The sequence below is a fragment of the Papio anubis genome, chromosome 18 (genome assembly GCF_008728515.1).
Source record: "Papio anubis isolate 15944 chromosome 18, Panubis1.0, whole genome shotgun sequence".
NCBI lineage: Eukaryota > Metazoa > Chordata > Mammalia > Primates > Cercopithecidae > Papio > Papio anubis.
Window position 1 is genome coordinate 5,164,980 of NC_044993.1, and position 19,161 is coordinate 5,184,140.

General features: G+C 52.0%; 1 protein-coding gene across 2 annotated transcripts in view; it reads right to left on the reverse strand.

The window, feature by feature from the left end:
• CRISPLD2 (cysteine rich secretory protein LCCL domain containing 2) overlaps positions 1-19,161 on the reverse strand; it is an 88,333-nt gene that overhangs the window by 60,258 nt on the left and 8,914 nt on the right. For both annotated transcript variants that reach the window (XM_031658049.1, XM_003917259.3), the window contains exons 2-3: positions 8,232-8,545; positions 2,855-2,973 (exon numbers count right to left, since the gene is read on the reverse strand). In XM_031658049.1, coding sequence (XP_031513909.1) covers positions 2,855-2,973; positions 8,232-8,471 — 359 coding nt within the window. In that variant the 5' untranslated portion in view covers positions 8,472-8,545. The remainder of the gene's footprint in view (positions 1-2,854; positions 2,974-8,231; positions 8,546-19,161) is intronic.

Below are 19,161 nucleotides of genomic sequence, written 5' to 3' on the forward strand. Positions count from 1 at the left end.
GTTTACTTTCAGGTGCGTTGGAGAAAAAATACCCAGCCCATGAAGCCCATGTTTCACAGACGTTATTGTCTAAGACAAAACCTGATGAAGACGTGAGTGCAGTTAAGGCCGAACATGGTAGTTCACGCCTGTAATCCCAGCACTTTGGGAGGCCGGGGCGGGTGGATCACCTGAGGTCAGGAGTTGCAGACCAGCCTGGCCGACATGGTGAAACCTCGTCTCCACTAAAGATACAAAAATTAGCCGGGCATGGTGGTGCCCACCTGTAATCCACAGCCACCAGCTGCACTGGTCCCTGGACATCCTCTGTGGGGTCATCGCTTCATGCCCACCACCCCCTTGCTTCAGACTCAGCTGCCAAGGTTGGCACCATTTTTTTTTTAACTAGGGAAAAAACCAAACTGGAGGCAAGTCCACAGTCACACTGTCACCAGCAAGTATAAACAAAGTGGTTTCGATGAAGAGAAAACGCTCACGGGGGAAATGACCATTTTTAAGGGCAATGTGGTCAGCGAGGCAGTTAGAGGTCTTGTAACAATTACTGTCTGGAAGCAGAACGCACGAGAGTGGTCAGCGGCATCTGCAGAGAGGCGCGCATGCAGTGAGGACGCAGGAGCAGAGGGCTGCTGGCCACTCATCCGCTTCCCCGCAGGCTCAAGGTCACGCAGACTCAAGGCTGGCACTGGCACTGGCACAGCTGTGGGGAAAGGAAGGCGCGGCTGCCCTGGGGCGCCGTGCAGAGTCAGGGGCTGTTTTGCAAAGCAAGTTAGCAAAATTCCTTAAGAAGTGGGGAAGTCTCTGTGCCCTTTGGCCGAGCAATCCTACTTCTCAGGAGTAATCCTAAAGAAATCATTCAAGCGAGACAAAGCGAAAAACAAACAAAAAAAAATGGATCTGCAAGAGCCAACGGGTCAACTTTGGTCTGTCCAGAGAGGGACCACTGGGGCATTTGCAGGGTGACACTCATGACAACTGTGTCACTGAAAACTTCCCAATATTGTATGAAAAGGAAAAAAAAAAAGATTTCAAAGTGATCCAGGCTATAGTCGCAAGGCTGTAAAACTACGTTGGCGCCCAGCCAAGTGCTACAAAGGAGCCCAGAAAAATGAAAAGAGCCGCACCAGGCTAGGAATTACAGATCTCCCTGCTCTAGACACTTGCCTTTCATGTTATTGTAAGATTTTTTTTTTTTCCCAAGACGAAGTCTTGTACTATCTCCCAGGCACAATCCCGGCTCACTGCAGCCTCCGCCTCCGGGATTCAAGCGATTCTCTTGCCTCAGCCTCCCGAGTCACTGGGATTACAGGTGCCCGCCACCATGCCCAGCTAATTTTTTTGTATTTTTAGTAGAAATGGGGTTTCACTATGTTGGCCAGGATAGTCTTGAACTCCTGACCTTGTATTCCGCCCACCTCGGCCTCCCAAAGTGCTGGGATTACAGGCGTGAGCCACCATGCCCGGCCTGTAAGACAGTTTTTATAAAAAGCTAACTTCACCAAAGAAAAAACCATGGTGTGGATTTGCCTCTGTGAAGTCACAGCTGTTGATCCACCATGACACCTGCCCAGGTTCGTCCTGAAAACCCACGGATGCAGAGGAAGGTGTGGCTGCCTGGGGCCTGATGAAACCCAGCCTAGGAAATCCCTCTGTGGGAAGTGAAAGCAAATCCTCACCTACATTTTAAGAGGCTATCTAAAGCCCAGTCCAACTTTTTAATAATTAGGGCAAAATGGAAGTCAATCTAGGTCCTGGATGGGTCTGAGGACGTGCACTCTGGCCTTGGGCATGGCACGGTCACAGGTTGGTCGTTAAGTCTTATGTGGTCATTAGTTGTTATCCTGGGCATGGTCAAAAGACATTTTCCTACTTTCTCCAATGAAACCAGCCCTCAGCCCCCAGGAGGGGACTTCTGGCCTCTTTGGGAGCACGGATACATGATCCAGGTTACTCTGGGGAAGGCCAGTCAGCTGCATTTAACAGACAACCGTCAATGCCTCCTACGAGAGAGGTGACAAACCACGGCCAGACAGGGAAGGAGAGGGGACAGACCACGGCCAGACAGGGAAGCCCCGGGGGTGGGGAGAAGTTAGTGAGCTTCCCGACGGCCGGATGATGCAGGGAAGGCAATGGGCATGTTCCCAGCAGGGTGGAACCTGGCTCAGCCTTAAACAGTGAGCAGAACCAGACAGAAATGACCCACCGCGAACAGAGCCATTCACCCCACAGGAACGGGGACTCAGGAACCCTGCACAGGAGATGGAATGGAAACCCCATCTACAGGCTGGGTGGGGTGGCTCATGCCTGTAATCACGGCACTCGAGGAAGCCGCGGTGGGTGGATCACTTGAGACCAGGAGTTCGAGACCACCCCGGCCAACCTGGTGAAACCCTGTCTCTACCAAAAAATACAAAAATTAGCCAGGCATGGTGGCACATGCCTATAGTCCCAGCTACTCGGGAGCCTGAGGCTCGAGAATCACTTAAACCCACGAGGCGGAGGTTGCAGTGAGCCGAGATTGCGCCACTGCACTCCATCCTGAATGACAGAATAAGACCCTATCTCAAAAAAAAAAAAAAAAAAGAGAAGAAAAAAAAGAAAAAGAGAAAGAAAGAAAGCCCAAACTACAAACTTTAATCAATCATCAGTGTCTGGGGTCAGCCAACCAAGCTTGAATACATTTTGTCAGTTACTCAGGAGTGTTCCCGGGTGCCGAGCCTCAGTTACCCAGAATATGGATGGAACTGGTGGTCTCTCTCACTCTCTTTGCAGGCTAAACTTGATAATGGGCAAGTGCTGAGCCCGGCACACAGCAATGGGGGCCTGCAGCAGCTGGAGAGAAGCTTGTGGCTCTTACCTGCCCCAGTGGGCGGCCAGGTTCTGCCCGATGGACACCAGCAGACTGGTGGGCCCATGCTCCCAGATGCACTGAGTGGCCCATGCCGCCGCAGACTTCTCCAGCTCATCATCCCAGGTCTGCAGCAGGAGGAGAAACAGGCACCAGGAGGTGAGGGTGAGGGAGGGGCGTAAGAACCATAAATGCAGCAATGCCCCAGCCCGGGCTCCCGCGGAGCCTACAGCCAATGCTCTGCTGCTGTGTGGAAGAAAAGGGAAGGTCAGCAGCCATCTCTACGGATGGTCTTGGCCTGGAACCTGTCCCGATGACCCCGGTTTCCTCTCCTTACGCATGTTCCAAGCACACCAGGCCTCAGGCTTTACCCCAATCTTTTCATTGCATTCTAACAAGGGGCCTCTGAAGTAGACCCTTCTTATCTCCATTTCACAGGCAAGCAAATCAAGGCCTGAAGAAGCAATGCCATTTTCCCTGGGTCCCACAGTCAGCCAGTTGCAGAACCAGGATTTGAACCCGGGTCTTCAGGACGTTGGAGCCTGAGCTGTCTCCATGTATGCAGTTATGTGTGGGCCACAGCAGGTAATAATCAGATGCTATTCCTAGGCCAGGGGCTAGAAATAAGTTATGCGTGTGGCGTTGGATCGGTGTTCTGAATGCTGGTCCTGGAATGGCGGTGTGAGCCTAGGCATGCAGTTATCCTGTCTGAGCCTCACTGTCCTCATCGGTAACGTGGGCATGTCCACAGCCCTCACTGTTGGCAGTAATGGGGAGGGTAAGCCCACGAGGCGCCCAGCCCAGGGCCTGGCTGCAGTCAGAGAGGCTTTTTCCACATCAGCCACACTCAGGCCTGCAAGGAAAAGCAGCCGAGGGCCCCTGCAGGGGATTTTCTCACTGGCTACCCGCGGGGCAACACAGCAAGAAGGGCCCTGAGACGAATGGGTGCCGCATTTCAGTCGGAAGATAGAAAGTGCCGGAGATGGGCCCGGCTCAGTGGCTCACGCCTGTAATCCCAGCACTTTGGGAGGCAGAGGCAGGCGGATCACTTGAGGTCAGGAGTTGGAGACCAGCCTGGCCAACACGGTGAAACCCCGTCTCTACTAAAAATACAAAAATTAACCGGGCGTGGACAAAGTAAGACTGTCTCAAAAAAAGAAAGAAAGAAAAGAAAAGAAAGTGCCAGAGGTGGATGGTGGGGATGGTTGCACAACAGTGTGAATGTACCTAGTGCCACAGAACTGCACACTTAAAAATGGTTAAAATGGTCACTTTTATAGTCCGTATATTTTACCACAATGAAAAGAAATTGACAAGAGATGTCTTCGGCTTGCCCAGCCCTGCTCACCTCCCAGCACGGCCCGGCCTGAATCAGCGGGGCCTGAGCAGCAGTCTGGGCAGAGACTCTGAAGACAGGCTCTGCAGCTTCGCCTGCCACAGCTGGCCCCAGGAACACACACGACTCCTGGGGAGAGAACCCCATGAGCAGAGCAAGCGTGTCCTTTCTCCTCTGTGGAGGAACAGACGCCAGGCAGCCCCCGCTCACAGCTGGCAGTTGACACTGCCCTTCCTCCCTGGAGTCCTCCTGACAGGTGCTCCAGCTCTAAGCAGGCAGAGGCTGGCCTCCTGCCCTCTGCACACCCAGCCCCGGGCACACAGCAGATGCTCATGGAAGACAGTCCTGTCTTAGTCCTGGGACCCCCCAGCAGGGAGTACCTGCCCAACACAACCGCATGCCTCGCTTCCCTCTCTCCCCGTGTCCCATCAAGACTCCTCGGCGGCCAAGGGGCAACAAACTTTGAGTCTTGGAGAGGTTAAGTAACCTGCCTGAGGTCACACAGCCAGGAAGCCTCTCGCAACCCCCTCTCATCTGGCTACTAAGGGGGCTCTTCCTGCCTTGCATACTGTAACCAAGTGCCAGACCCATCTCACTAAAATAAGAAGTTACTAAAATATGCTACTGCAATATGCTGACTGTGCAATATACTAAATGATAACAGCATCATTCACATTTACTTAGAACGGGTCATGCCTTATCTCATCGCCTCCGTCAAACAACCCTACGAGAAAGGGTTTCTTGTTCCCATCGTGTAGGTGAGGAAACATAAACAGAAAGGCTAAGCAATCTGCCCGAAGTCACAAAGCTGGCCAGTGACAGAGCTGGCTGGAGGCAGGCAGGCTGGCTCCAGAGCCTGTCCACTCATAAAACCTCAGAACGGGCTGCTCGACTCTTTGAGATTTCAGAATCCACCTTTCAGTGCTAAGCCTATTTCAAAGGACTGTGGCTTGAAGCCACAGCAGGCAGGGTTGAACAGGAAGCCACGTTTCCAAGACGAATTCTCAAATCTGCGTTGCTTGTTTGGGTGTGAACCAGAGCCGAGGGGTAACGCGGTACAGTGCTGAGGGCGCCGGGCTGAGTGGCAGGGGCCCTGCCTTCCCTCCCTTCCAGCCTCCCTGCTCTGAGGTGGCCTCAGTAGCACCCACAAAGGCTCAGCCTCCCCAGCAGGCCGGCCTTTTAGACCAAAGGACCCCGATCTCAGCTCCAATCCTGAAACAGCACCAAGTAAACAAATAGGAAAACATGAAAGGCCTGCTATGGGCTGCCCGGGCGGCCTGACTTTCCCTGCTGCAAAGAAGCTCCTTTCACCGGCACTAAGTCTTGCATGAAACCGGGAGGACCACACGGTGCAGGGAGAAGAACATCCACAAGAACCCGGCCTGCTGCAGACCAGGAGGCGGGAAGCATCTGGGATCCTGGAGCTCAGTCAAGCTCCAGTCCCACATGCCCCAACCTCTCCAGAGAGACATGGGGCCTTCTTGGTCCCATGAGGACCAAGGCCAAGCCACCAGGGATGCGCAGATGGGACATTCGGTGGGTCTCAACGTTCCTGGGGCCCCTTTCCTTTCATTTCTCATAAAGCAACTCTCCCAACAGCATGTTCCAACAAGCCCCCTCTGATCTTAGAAATTGAGGGTGAAAAAGAAAAACTTAGGCCGGGCGCGGTGGCTCATGCCTGTAATCCCAGCACTCTGGGAGGCTGAGGTGGGTGGATCACCTGAGGTCAGGAATTCGAGACCAGCCTGGCTAACGTGGTGAAACCCCACCTCTACTAAAAATACAGAAATTAGCCGGGTGTGGTGGTGTGCGCCTATAGTCCAGTTACTCAGGAGGCTGAGGCAGGAGAGTCACTTGAACTGGAAAGTGGAGGTTGCAGTGAGCTGAGATCACGCCACTGCACTCCAGCCTGGGTGACAGAGCTAGACTCTGTCTCAAAAAAATCAAAAAGAAAAAAGAAAGATGAAAGAAAGAGAGAGAGAGAGAAAAGAGAGAGAAAGAAAGAAAGAAAGAAAGAAAGAAAGAATAGAAAGAAAGAAAGAAAGAAAGAAAGAGAAAGAAAGAAAGAAAGAAAAACTTAGAAGAGGAGGGGAGCGTGTTCAGGCTAAAGCAGGCACCAGGGAAAGCCAGTGACTCTGAGGGAAGCCTTGCAGGGCTTCCTGCCTCTGCTCTGCCCCTTCAGAAAGAGCCCCCGGGCAGGGTTGCTGCTTCCAGGAGCCTTTCTCACGATGCAGTGCGTCCAGAGAAAGACAGAAAGCCCAGCCAGAAAGCCAGTGTAGCCCTGACCCATGGGCAATGCCTCCTAGGTCTCAGAATGGCTCTCTGTTCTTCACTTCCCGCCTCCCGCCCAAATCCCGCCCCTTCCCTCCTCACCTGCCCGTCACCTGCTGACTGAGCCACCTCCCAGCAGCCTCCCTGCTTCCTGCTGGGCCCTCCAATCCCCAACATGCACAGCAGCAAAAGTGTTTCACGGCTGGGCACGGTGGCTCACACCTGTAATTCCAGCACTTTGGGAGGCCGAGGTGGGTGGATCAGCTGAGGTCAGGAATTTGAGACCAGCCTGGCCAACATGGCAAACCTCGTCTCTGCTGAAAATGCAAAAATTAGCCGGTCGTGGGGGTAGGCACTTATAATCCCAGCTACTTGGGAGGCCAAGACAGGAGAATTGCTTGAACCCAGGGGTCGGGGTTGCAGTGAGCCGAGATCACGCCACTTCACTCCAGCCTAGGTGAAAGAGTGAAACTACGTCTCAAAAAAAAAAAAAAAAAAAAAGTGCTTCACAGTCATAAAAGTATCCTCGCCTGCAAATAAACCCTTTTTCTTTTTTTTTCTTTTCACCCCCATTTCAGCAATAACAAAACCCTATTCCTCATAGGAAAAAGGCAGGCTCCTCAGCTAGCCTCAAAGCCCTGTGTGCTTTGCCCCTGCCTGCCTCTCTGACCTCTTGCAATGGCCTCACTCCCTCAGAAATGAGCCGTGGTCCCACTGGCTTTTTGAGAGCTCCTCTGAGACCCGAAGCTTTTCTCCCATTAAGGAAAGAGATTCACGAGGTGGTGGTGGTTTCACACCTTCTGTTCCTTCTGCCTAGAACACCCTTCCCTGCACGCTTGCTCACTCAACCATGCTCACTCTTCAGGTCTTAACTGAGATGGCTTCTCCGCAGAGTGGGCACCCTGACACCTCCATCTCAGTCAGGTTTCTCCCACCTGTAATGTTCTTTCTTGCAGCTCCCATATTTCTTCTTCTAACTCTGCATAACTCATAATCATGTCTCCTCCCGGAATCCAGGACAGTGCCGAGCACATCGAAGGTGCTCCACAAATCCTTCCTGGCTACACGAGTCCAGAGATGCGGTGTGGACGGGGACCTTATCTGCTTTGTCCACCTCTTTGTAACAAGAATCTCACAGGGTACTGGACTCACGTGAGACACTCAAAAATACATAGAATTCACCAGCTGATTAAATCCCAGCTGTGCGGAAGGCAGAGAAGCAGAGCCGGGAGGCCAGCCTGCCTCCTACCCACACATTCAATAAGTATGTACAGGCCGGGCATGGTGGCTCACGCCTGTCATCCTAGCACTTTGGGAAGCTGAGGAGGGTGGATCACTTGAGATCAGGAGTTTGTGACCAGCCCGGCCAACATGGTGAAACCCTATCTCTAATAAAAATAAAAAAAATTAGCCTGGCATGGTGGTGCATGCCTGTAATCCCAGCTACTCAGGAGGCTGAGTCAGGAGAATCACTTGAACCCAGGAGCCAGAAGTTGCAGTGAGCTGAGATGGCACCATTGCACTCCAGTCTGGGCAACAGGGCAAGACTCTGTCTCAAAAACAAACAAACAGGCCGGGCACGGTGGCTCACGCCTGTAATCCCAGCACTTTGGGAGAGAGAGTTTGTCTCAAAACAAACAAACAGAACAGAGCTGGGGTCCTCCCCTGCCAGAGGAGACCCTGAGCCAGCCACCACACGCACCGGCTGGGGCACAGAGCAGGCTGGTGGCCTGGGCCCCACCCCCAGTGCCAGCCCCTGTGGCCGGAGCCGGCGCTCACCATGTACTCCATGTTGGAGGCCTGAGGCTGCACCTGGCCCCGAAGCTTGTTATGCAGCATGAGGATCTCCTCCTTGTCCTCCCTGGGGATGGCTCTGCGGACCCGGGAGTGAGACTCGTTGTGCTGGTATTTGCTGAGCAGCTCCTCTAAGAGAGTGACGTTGGGCAGGAGGTAGCCTTGGGATCCGCAGACCAGGAACAGCAGCCCCAAGGGGATGACACCGCCCAGGACACAGCTCATGGCTCCACTCCTGCAGCAACTATGGGACTCACAGGACAGCCTGGGCTCCTGGGACAGAGCTGGGCGCTCGAGCTCTGAAAGGAAACAGAGGGCGGTGGGAGAAGCTGCATTAGTAGGAGCCGGTCACAGCGCTGGCTCGAGCAGCGAACGCAGCACACACGACTCTCTCCATTTTATAGATGTGGAAACTGAGGCCCACAGAAGCTAAACAAGCAAGGTGCCACAGACAGGAAGTGGTGGAGCTAGGATTTACGCCAAGGGTTCCCAGCGAGGCGAGCTGTCGGGATTCCAAAGAGGATAACCTAGAACAGTTCCTCCTGGACTCAAGTTTTCCTGGAGCGAGTCCCTGCATTTTCTAACTAGGAGTCAGCATCTCTTATTCATTCAGGATTCAGGTGAATCGCTGGCACAAATTAGCTTCTATCTCCTGCCCCAAGGGGATTGCTAAAGTCATGCTCCGTGAACCAACATTGAGAGCAAACTTCTAGTCCCTGCGAAGTCAAACTCAGTTTACCAAAAGTGGTTGACATATGGCTTCTCTTATCACGGCCCTTGCCCCGGGCCCCACCCGCACATCTGTCGCACACTAAGACACAGCTGCCCAGAATGAAGTCCAACCAAGGCCTCCGCCTTTTGTTCCCTCAGAAAACCCTTCATAAGCACCTACGCAGGCCCGTCGTTTATGTTATTCCCAGTCACCATGACAACCCAGGAGGTCAGGCCGTTCTCATCCCCATTTTACAGATAAGAAAGCTGTGGCTTAGTGTGGCAACAAGACAAGCCCAAGGCCAGCCTCCTGGTAAGCAGAGACGCTAAGATCCGAAATGATGATTACAAAGACCCAGAATTTTCCAGCAAGCTACCTTGGCACCTCTGTCTCTGGGGGCCAACTACCTCCCCTCCATTATAGGGTCACGAACCGCAGACCTCCACCTCCTGGCTTCATCTGAGGAATCTATGTTATTGGCCCAAGAAGACAAGGAAGGGCTTGAACAAGTGCGTCCACGCACAACCCTCCTCTCTGCTTTCCTCCCAGGGGAGAGTCTGGGCCACCCAGTCACCTCCATCGAGTGCCTTATTTTGTGCTGGACTCTGAGATGGAGACTGGGGATGTGAAGACGAAGAAGACTCTGTCCCTGGCCTCAAGGAGCTCACAGTTAGGTCGGGGACATGGAGGAGGAAACCCACAGTCCCCACATAGCAGGACAAGGCTGACTCTAAAGACAGTGCCAGGCCCTCAGGGGCCAGAGGAAGCAGCTCTGTCTGGAGGGTTGGGTGGTGGCCGTGCCTCAAGCTGACCTATGGGAACTCCGTGGGGCTCAGTTCTTCACAAGAGTCCTCCCTGGTCTTCACCCCCATAGCACCAACCAGGTGTTTACCGGTCAAGTTGGCTGGGACAGTGGCAGTGCAAGGTGGGCATCCTCGGGTGGGGCAGGGGGGAGATGTAGATCAAGGCACAGAGGGGATGGACAGAGGCCAAGATGGGCATCCCAGGAAGCAGAAACGTTGGCACCAGGTGACAGAGGCTGAGCCAAAGAGCTATGGGAATGCTGAGGTTCCCATTCCTGACCCCTGGAAACTCTCCAGGGTCCTGACTGAGCCTTCGCCTCAGACAAAAATAACGCCATGTGGAGAAGAGGGGCTTGGCTTGCTTTGCAGCGGGCCAGACGGGCTGCCCTCCTCCGAAGCCCAGCCTGGGGCCGTGCAGGGAGGACCTCTGCGCGCTCACTCGTCCTGCTGGGAAGCAGACCAAGAATGCAGAACTTCTCAGGATCCCTGATCTCTCTCTCTCTCAGGTTAGTCACACCACCATATATGAGCATTTCCAGCTGTAGGCGGCCAGCCTCAAAGAAGAGACGCCAGAAAACTCTGACGCTGGCTGAGGTTGAGAGTGCGGTAATCGGCGTCACAAACGTCCCCCTGGTGTCACGACGGTGCTCCGCTTGTTTTGCTCCACACTTGAGCCACGGGAGGAGCAGGGACCCCAAAGGCACGAAGCATAAACTGCTGATGCAACTCTGCTGTGAACCCATGAGATGAAGACCCTGCTCTGGTCTAAATCACCGGTGGGCACCACTCAGATGGTTATCAGTAGGGGGACTGGTAAACACAGCATGCCTAGGGTTGGGGCAGGAGCACGTGGTGGAATATTACACAGTGGGCAAAAGGGAGGGCTGGGGCTGTGTGAGCATAGGCACAAAGAAATCTTGGTGTGGTGGTGACTTTAAAAAGCAAGTTGTAGAACATTATGCTAGTGCTACTATTTGTGCAAATTAAAAACATAAAACTATTTTGTATCATATATGGACATATACGTACATATACACATAAACATGTATGTGTACGTGTGTGTGTATGTATATGGTGTGTATGTGTGTGTCGTAAAACCGGGACTGAACTCAGAGCAAGCTCATGGTGGGGACTGACTCTGAAGTAGAGGATGAGTAGGGAGGAGAAAATGAGAGGTTTCATCTTTACCTTTAATATCTTATTTCAATTTTTTTTTTTTTGAGACAGGGTCTCACTCTGTCACCCAGGCTAGAGTACAGTGGTGCAATCATGGCTAACTGCAGCCTGGACTTCCTGGGATCAAGTGATCCTCCCACCTCAGCCTCCTGAGTAGCTGGGACTACAGGTATACGCCACCACGCCAGGCTAATTTTTTGTTTATTTTTTGTAGAGATGGAGGTTTCACCATGTTGCCCAGGCTGGTCTTGAACTTCTAGGCTCAAGTAATCACCTATCTCAGCCTCCCAAAGTCCTGAGATTACAGGCAGGGGCCACTGTGCGTGGCCCTTATTTCTATTTTTTAAATCTCAAGCAAATAACGGCAAGATGCTGACAGCTGTTCATGTAAGGTGAACAGGCAGAGTTGCCAGGAACTATGAAATGGTGGCCATAGGAGGGCGTCTTCAGGGCCTCTGTGGTGGGCCTATGCTTTATACTTGTCTATTTTCTTTTCCTTTTTTTCTTTTTTTAAGGACTACAAGTTGAGTATCCCTCATCCGAAATGCTTGGGTCCAGAAGTGTTTCAGATTTTGGATTTTTCAGGTTTTGGCACATCTGCATGTACATAATGAGATCTCTTGGGGATAGGACACAATCTAAACACAAAATTTGTTTATCTTTGAGATACACCTTATACCCGTAGCCTGAAGGTAATTTTATCGAACATGTTAAAATAATTTTGTGCATGGAACAAAGTTTTCACTGTATTTTGACTGAAACCCATCACATGAGGTCAGGTGTGGAATTTTCCACATGTGGCTTCAGGGCAGTGCTCAAAAAGTTTTGGATTTTGAAGCATTTCGGATTTTGGATTGTCAGATTAGGGAGGGCCAACCTGCGCGTAACAAAATAAAACAAAATGCCAAAGCAAGGAAACAGGAGACAAATGCTGTTTTTAGATGAGTGCTCCGGCATGTCCTCCCAAGCCAGTGTGGGCTGCCCTGGGAGAGCTGACTGGCCGCCTTCATTCTGAATGTTAAAAGGACTTCCACAGCTTAGAGGCTGGTGCATCTCTAAGGATTCCAAAGAGAAGTTATGAAGTCTCAGGTGAAGCTTTAGAGTTGGGAGAACCATGGGGTTTAGTGAAACCTCCAAATTGGAAGAGAACAGGAGGAAAAGGGGAGAGGAATGGAGGGGGGGTTCTCCAAGTGCCCTCATGTGCACCACAAAAGCCGCCAACCTGGGAAACACAGGCCTGCCATTCTTGGTGGCATGCCAGTACTGCTGGCTCTGAAAGTGGTTGGGTCTGACTTCAGCCCAGAGGGCCTGGGGGTTGGGGGGTCCCTGCTTGGGAGGGGACGAGGCTCCTCCAGATCTGGATGGCTCCTGCTACATTTGGGGGGCAGGAGAACACGGGAGATTTTAAGCAGAAAAGTAACTATAGGCTGGGCGTGGTGGCCCACGCCTGAAATCCTAGCACTTTGGGAGGCCGAGGCAGGTGGATCACCTGAGAAGTTCGACACAAGACTGGCCAACATGGAGAAACCCCGTCTGTGCTAAAAATATGAAATTAGTCGGGCTTGGTGGTGCATGCCTGTAATCCCAGCTACTTGGGAGGCCAAGGCAGGAGAATCACTTGAACCCGGGAGGTGGAGGTTGCAGTGAGCTGAGATCATGCCACTGCACTCCAGCCTGGGCGACAAGAGTGAAACTTCATCTCAAAAAAATAAAAAAAAGAAAAGTAACCATAAAAGGGCCAGAACCTCATTCCGGTTTGTACCCCCAGAGCCCAGTGCTCGGTGCACAGGAACAAGCACACAGCTATAGGTTGAGCTGGGTTTCTCCAAACTCACACATTGGAGCCCTAATGTCCAGGACCTCCAAATGCGATGTATTTGGAGACAGGGCCTTTGCGGAGGTGATTAAGGTAATGTGAGGCCATGAGCTTGGGCCCTAACCAAGCTGACCAGTGTCCTCACTAGAAGAGATTAGGACCGAGACACGCAGAGGATGACCACGTGAGGACACAGGGAGAAGACGCCATCTGCCAGCCACGGAGAGAGGCCCCAGGAGAAAGCAGCCCGACCAGCACCTTGATCTTAGACGTCTGGCCTCCAGAACTGTGGGAAACTAAATTCCCATTGTTTAAGTCTGTGGTACTTTGCTGTAGCCAGCTTAACAGACCAACACACATCAGATAACACATGGGTGGACAGGACTGCTTCCAAATATGCCCCTGGCTGTTGTAAAGAGGAGACACAATGGAGGCAGACAGGCAAGTTAGGAGGCCGAGGCCAGGGTCCTGGCCGGAACCTGGTTGGTGCCATCTGCCAAAGCCACAAACCAGTCGGCCGAGGCCCAGTTCACAGGGGCGGTGCCCGGCAGCCCTGGCCCACACCGCCCATTCTACCCCACTGCTGAGACAGCTCAGTCAGAACCGGGCCGAAGCACTTCCGCCCCTTTTCTATTGACAATGAAAACACACAAACGCTTTCCAAACGGGACGGGACCTCCAAGTGCCCAGGCTGCCTGGGCTTGCCAACGTCAAGAAGGAGCTCACGCCAGCGACCCTCAGGGCGAAGGGGGCCGCCAGGGAAGACCTGCCCTGCGCCAGTTGCGGTGTGAGTGCCTGACCTCCATGACCTCCTCTCACCCTCTTGATTTTCCAGAGTCTGGGCTCCATCACCCCCACTCTACAGATGAGGAGGTTGAAGTCCATGGAATTGAAGGAACCTGCCCAGGGTGAGCAGCAAGTCTGGAGCCGGAACGCAGCTCTTCTAACCTTGAGGCCCAGGTGTGCCCTTGGCTTAGTGCCCTGCTGCCTCCCCCGGAGCGGGCTTCCCTCTGGATTTGAAAATCCCAAGCCCCTCCCCACCCATGCAGGGGGAAGGGGACTCCCAAACAAAACAACCGTATCTTGCCCTAAAGTTCTCTTCCACCCTCTTCTGCCTCTTGGGAAGGCTGCTGGGCTGGGGGAGCCAGGGCACGGGCCTCCCGGGTCACATGGTGCCTCTGTTGATGAGAAGGCACCAATGTGTCACCCCCATGGGAGACGAAGGAGACCCTCGCATCATGGCGACATTCCACCAACACAAACACAACCCCCCCACCATCGGTGCTGTCCACTCACCTTTGACCCAGATTTGATTAGCTGACCTCTGACCTTTGACCTCTGGCAGATGGATGCCCCCTGCAGAGTACCCTCCTAGCGTCCTAAAAGAGCTCACGCTTTGGTGGCTGCCCCGAGTGCACTTTGCCTGGGGAGTGAGGCTGCCACTCTAACTCTGCTCTTCTACCCCTGATGCTCCCAGGAAGGGCCTGGGTGCATTCGTCACTCCTAGAGAGATGCCCCCGCATCCTGTCTGCTCGGCCACTCACTGATAATGAAATATCGCTGGGGACCACGGGACAACACAGCAGAAATGCTCTCTGGAAGATTTTGTTCTCTTTTGCCAGAGTTGCAAAAGTGAGCCCATAAGACCACAAGTAAGATAACGGCTCCAAGACCTCATGAAAACACACCAGATTTCAGCACACAGCAGAGGCTGGGAGGGGAATGGACAGAGCTTTCAGGTCCCAGGGTCAATGGTGAGACCCATGGCTGGCAAATCAAAGTGACAGGAGCCACATTTCTCCCGCACTGCCCAGAGCTTTGAGATGCATTTGGACTCTAGCAGAGAGGCAGCTGTTTTCAGTCCCATTTTACAGAAAGTGCAACTGAGTCCGGGAGGCTGACATTTAGGAGGCTGTGTGGCTAGTTTAAAGTGGAATCAAGACTTGAAATCAAACTTGCCAAAAGTTTGGGGGACTTTCAACACAGCTTGTTTGCACTATGAGCTCTCCAACCGCACCCCTCTACCCTGGCCAAGGCTTTGTGGACATTTAGGGGATCAGCAAACCATGTGTCCAAGTTTAGCAAGGGGTCTACCTGATGGTTATCTCTCGGGCGCCATCGTACTCAACACTCAGGAGTGAGGGAGGGAGAGGGAGCTGGGCTGAAGCTCATTGCGTCATTGGCCTGTGCTGCAAGTGCCTTGTGTTTAGGAGAATCTGCCAGAAAGATGAATCTCGGGACTTAGCCTGTCAGCCTTCGGCATCTAGCCTGTGCCAAGCTCCCTGCTTTTGCACATGCTGTTCCCACAGCTCATCCCATGACCCCGACGTGCCCCGCTTCACTGGCCCAGGCTGGGGAGATGAATTCCTGCTCATTGCTAAGACTCAGTCCGAGGATCACGGCTTCCTAGAAACCTCCAGCATAACCACACTACAGACCTGCGGGTCTCATTCACCGCCGAAGCGTCGATGTGTAAGTCAGTGTTCGATAAATATTTACGAGATGACTGTGTGGCCCCCTCCTCCCGGCTAGATCAGAAAAGCCATATAAGGACTCTGTCTGATTTGGGCTGCTTCTCTATTGACTGCAGCATGGGCTCTCGGGGAAGAGAGACCTGGGTTCATGTCTTGACCTTGCCCCTCACTGGCCCTTGACCTGGCTGTGTGGTCTTGGACACGGCACTGAGCTTCTTGAGTCCACATCTGTGGGTGGAGGGAAGTGACAGGCCTGTTATAATAATGAGGATGTGCCAGAGCCTCCAAAAATGCATCGTTTGAAGGGATTTTAGTAGGCTGGAGTTAATAATGTGGAATGCTATGAAGAGACAATTCTCTCTTCACATTATTTCAAAGCCCACGTTTGCCTTAACAAAATCCAATGTTTAAAAATCTGGCTGGGCACGGTGGCTCACACCTGTAATCCCAGAACTTTGGGAGGCCCAGGTGGGTGGATCACCTGAGGTCAGGAGTTCGAGACCAGCCTGGCCAACCTGATGAAACCCCATCTTTACTAAAAGTACAAAACTTAGCCAGGTGTGGTGGTGCGTGCCTGTAGTTTCAGCTACTCGGGAGCCTGAGGCAGGAGAATCACTTGAATCTGGGAGGTGGAGGTTGCAGTGAGCTGAGATTGTGCCTTTGCACTCCAGTCTGGGTGACACAGCAAGACTCAAAAAATAAAACATTAAAAAATTAAAAAATTACAAAAATAAAAATCCTATTAGGCCAGGTGTGGTAACTCACATCTATAATCCCAGCACTTTGGGAGATTGAGATGGGAGGATCACTTGAGCTCAGGAGTTTGAGACCAGCCTGGCCAACATGGTGAGTCCCTGTCTCTACTAAAAATAATAACAATAAAAAATTAGCCAAGCATGGTGCCACATGCCTGTAGTACCAGCTACTCAGGGAAGTGCTGAGATGGGAGGATTGCTTGAGCCTGGGAGATGGAGACTGTAGGTCGTGCTACTGCTTTCCAGCCTGGGCAACTCTATCTCAAAAGAAAAACAGGAAAAAACAAAATATGTTAAATGTCCAATGCTTGGGGGATGGCAGGGGGACCCTCTACCGAATTTGAAACGTATATTAGCTCAGTATATGCCTTGAGCGTTGGCCATTTTTCCCCAGATGTCCAAGATGTCATGCGCCAGGTCTGGAGGATTCATGTCACCACCTGGCCAGGTGTCACTCATGCAAATGTATTTGGTGATTCATGCTGAGTTTATCCTGTCAGATGTCATTTTCTATCATGGAGCTCTGTCCTCTTCCACGGTTGGGTCTCAGCTGACTTGACAGGCCCATGGGCACCCCCAGCCCTGGGCTCTCCACCCAGGATTGTGGCTGCTCTGACTCTCAGCCTCCCTCGCTGGACCCCGAGCTTCTCAAGGGCTGGAATAGTGGGTGGGATGGTAAATCATTCACCGCCAGCTTCCAAAACAAAAACCAAGCAAAAACCACCCTGCCTTGCAGTGTTTGCCAATTCCTTCAGTGTAAATACTCCCACTGTGGCCAACTTCAAGCAACCAGTGTGAAGTCACTGAGCATGGAGGTTCTGAAAAGAGATCCCCAGAAGCACACAGTCATGCAGCCTTTCCATCACGCAGATCCCATAGAGCAGAGGCCACAGTAAAATGCAGGAAAAAAGTCAAAAATGATAGGTTTTAATTATTTATTACCTTCATTTAAAATAAAACTTTCTTTTTTTCTTTCTTTCTTTTTTTTTTTTTTAAAGACAGAGTCTCACTCTGCAGCCCAGGCTGAGGCTGGAGTGCAATAGCGTGATCTCGGCTTACTGCAATCCCCACCACCTGGTTCAAGCAATTCTCCTGCCTCAGCCTCCCGAGTAGTTGGGACTATAAGTGCATGCGCCACCACACCTGGCTAATTTTTGTATTTTTAGTAGAGACGGGGTTTCACCATATTGGTCAGGCTGGTCTTGAACTCCTGACCTCAGGTGATCCACCCGCCTTGGCCTCCCAAAGTGCTGGGATTATAGGCATGAGCCACTATGCCCGGCCTTTAAATATAACTTAACTGTAAGTTTTTATAACGTGACGTTTAATGATGGTTGTGTTTAACTGGTTTGCAATCCTTGTGAAAATTTATTTTTTATTGATTTTTATTTATTTATTTGTTTGGAGGCAGGGTCTCACTATTACGCAGGCTGGAGTGCAGTGGTGCAATCATGGCTCACTGCAGCCTCAATCTCCCAGGCTCAAGCGATCCTCCCACCTCAGCCTCCCAAGTCGCTGGGACTACAGGTGTGCACCACCAGGCACAGTAAATTTTTTATTTATAGTAGAGACAGGGTTTCACTATGTTGCCCAGGCCAGTCTCGAACTCCGGAGCTCCAGCGATCCTCCCACCTTGGCCTCCCAAAGTGTTGGGATTACAGGTGTGAGCCACTAGGCTGGCCCTGAAAATGTAACTATCAGTTCTCGAGCTGGTATGAGCCATTCCAAGCTGGCTGCAGTTCGCCATTGGCCGGCACTGAGCCTTGTTCAATCAGCTTTATGCCCCCAACAAATGTTCATCACCAAACCTACGCCATCGTGGGGTGAGGAAGGGGCTGCCGCAGGCATGGCCTGGGCCCTCTACTCCTGCCCTGCACATTTCATGTGGTCCACAAACTGATGAGGTCACTGTGATAATAGCTCTATTTTACAGATCAGGAAACTGAGGCTCAAAAAAGATAAGCAACTTGCCTGAGGCCATACAGAAAGCCCGAGGACAATGTCGAATCATTCACCATGCCCCGGTCACTTACCAGTCCTGCCTTGTCCACACAGCGACTCTCCTAAACGTCAGGGCAGTTCTGACCTGCAGCCCCGCACCACTCAGCTGAGGCCCATGGCCCACACGAGGGCAGCTGACCCCAGCAGCGTGGGGGTCGGGGTGTTCTCTAGGCTCTACTCTTCCTCAGAAGTATCAAAGGAGAACTCCCATCTAAGCAAGAGGCCAAGGGCAGATCAGAGTCATACCCACAAACCACCCAGAAATTCCAGGAATGAAGCCGTGGCTGGAAGGAGGGGTACTCCACTCCCCCCGCCTGTGTCTCTGGCAGAGCCCTTGACTGAGCAGAACATCCCGTTAGGAGCGCCTGGGTAAGCACCACACAGGGAGCGGGGGCCCCTCTCCCCCACTCACTGCAGCCTGGCAGTTTTCCTTAAACCCTTCTCGGCAGGATTAAGGCCCGACCCAAGGGAAGCCACAGCCCAGCTCCAGCTCCTCTCCTAGCTGCTGCACCACACTGAATTCCTCATCTCCCCAGGACAGCCAGCAGTCCCCTCAGCTCAAAGGCGACACCAGCCCCACAAGGCACCTTCTCTCCTCCTCTCCCCTCAACAAAAGATATACTCCTTTTGTTTTTTGTGGTTTTTTTAGACAGAGTCTCGTTCTGTCCCCAGGCTGGAGTGCAGTGGTATGGTCTCAGCTCACTGCAACCTCCACCTCCTAGGTTTAAGCGATTCTCTTGCCTTAGCCTCCCGAGTAGCTGGGACTACAGGCGCACATCACCACGTCCAGCCAATTAACAAAAGATATATTCTTATGGGATTTCTGAGACAATATGTCTGTATGCTTCATTGAACAAAAAATCTATACAATGCTTTTCATTGTTTACATGCTATGCTAAGAATATACAAAATTCTGGACAAAAACAAAATAGTCATTCAACAAACTCTTATTCTACTATGTGAAAAAAAAAAAAAAAAAAGAAAAAGAAAAAAGAAAGAACTGAAAAGCAGGTGCATTCGATGCAAGCCAAGGTGATATACAAGAAAAGCCACTTTTAAGGGACCAGGGACCAGGTAATAAATTAATACATTCTTTAAAACCCTAGGACATAACTCCTGGGGCACCTTTCTCCCTTCTTGACAATGTGTGAATGTTTCCCTGGAAACAATGTTCCCAG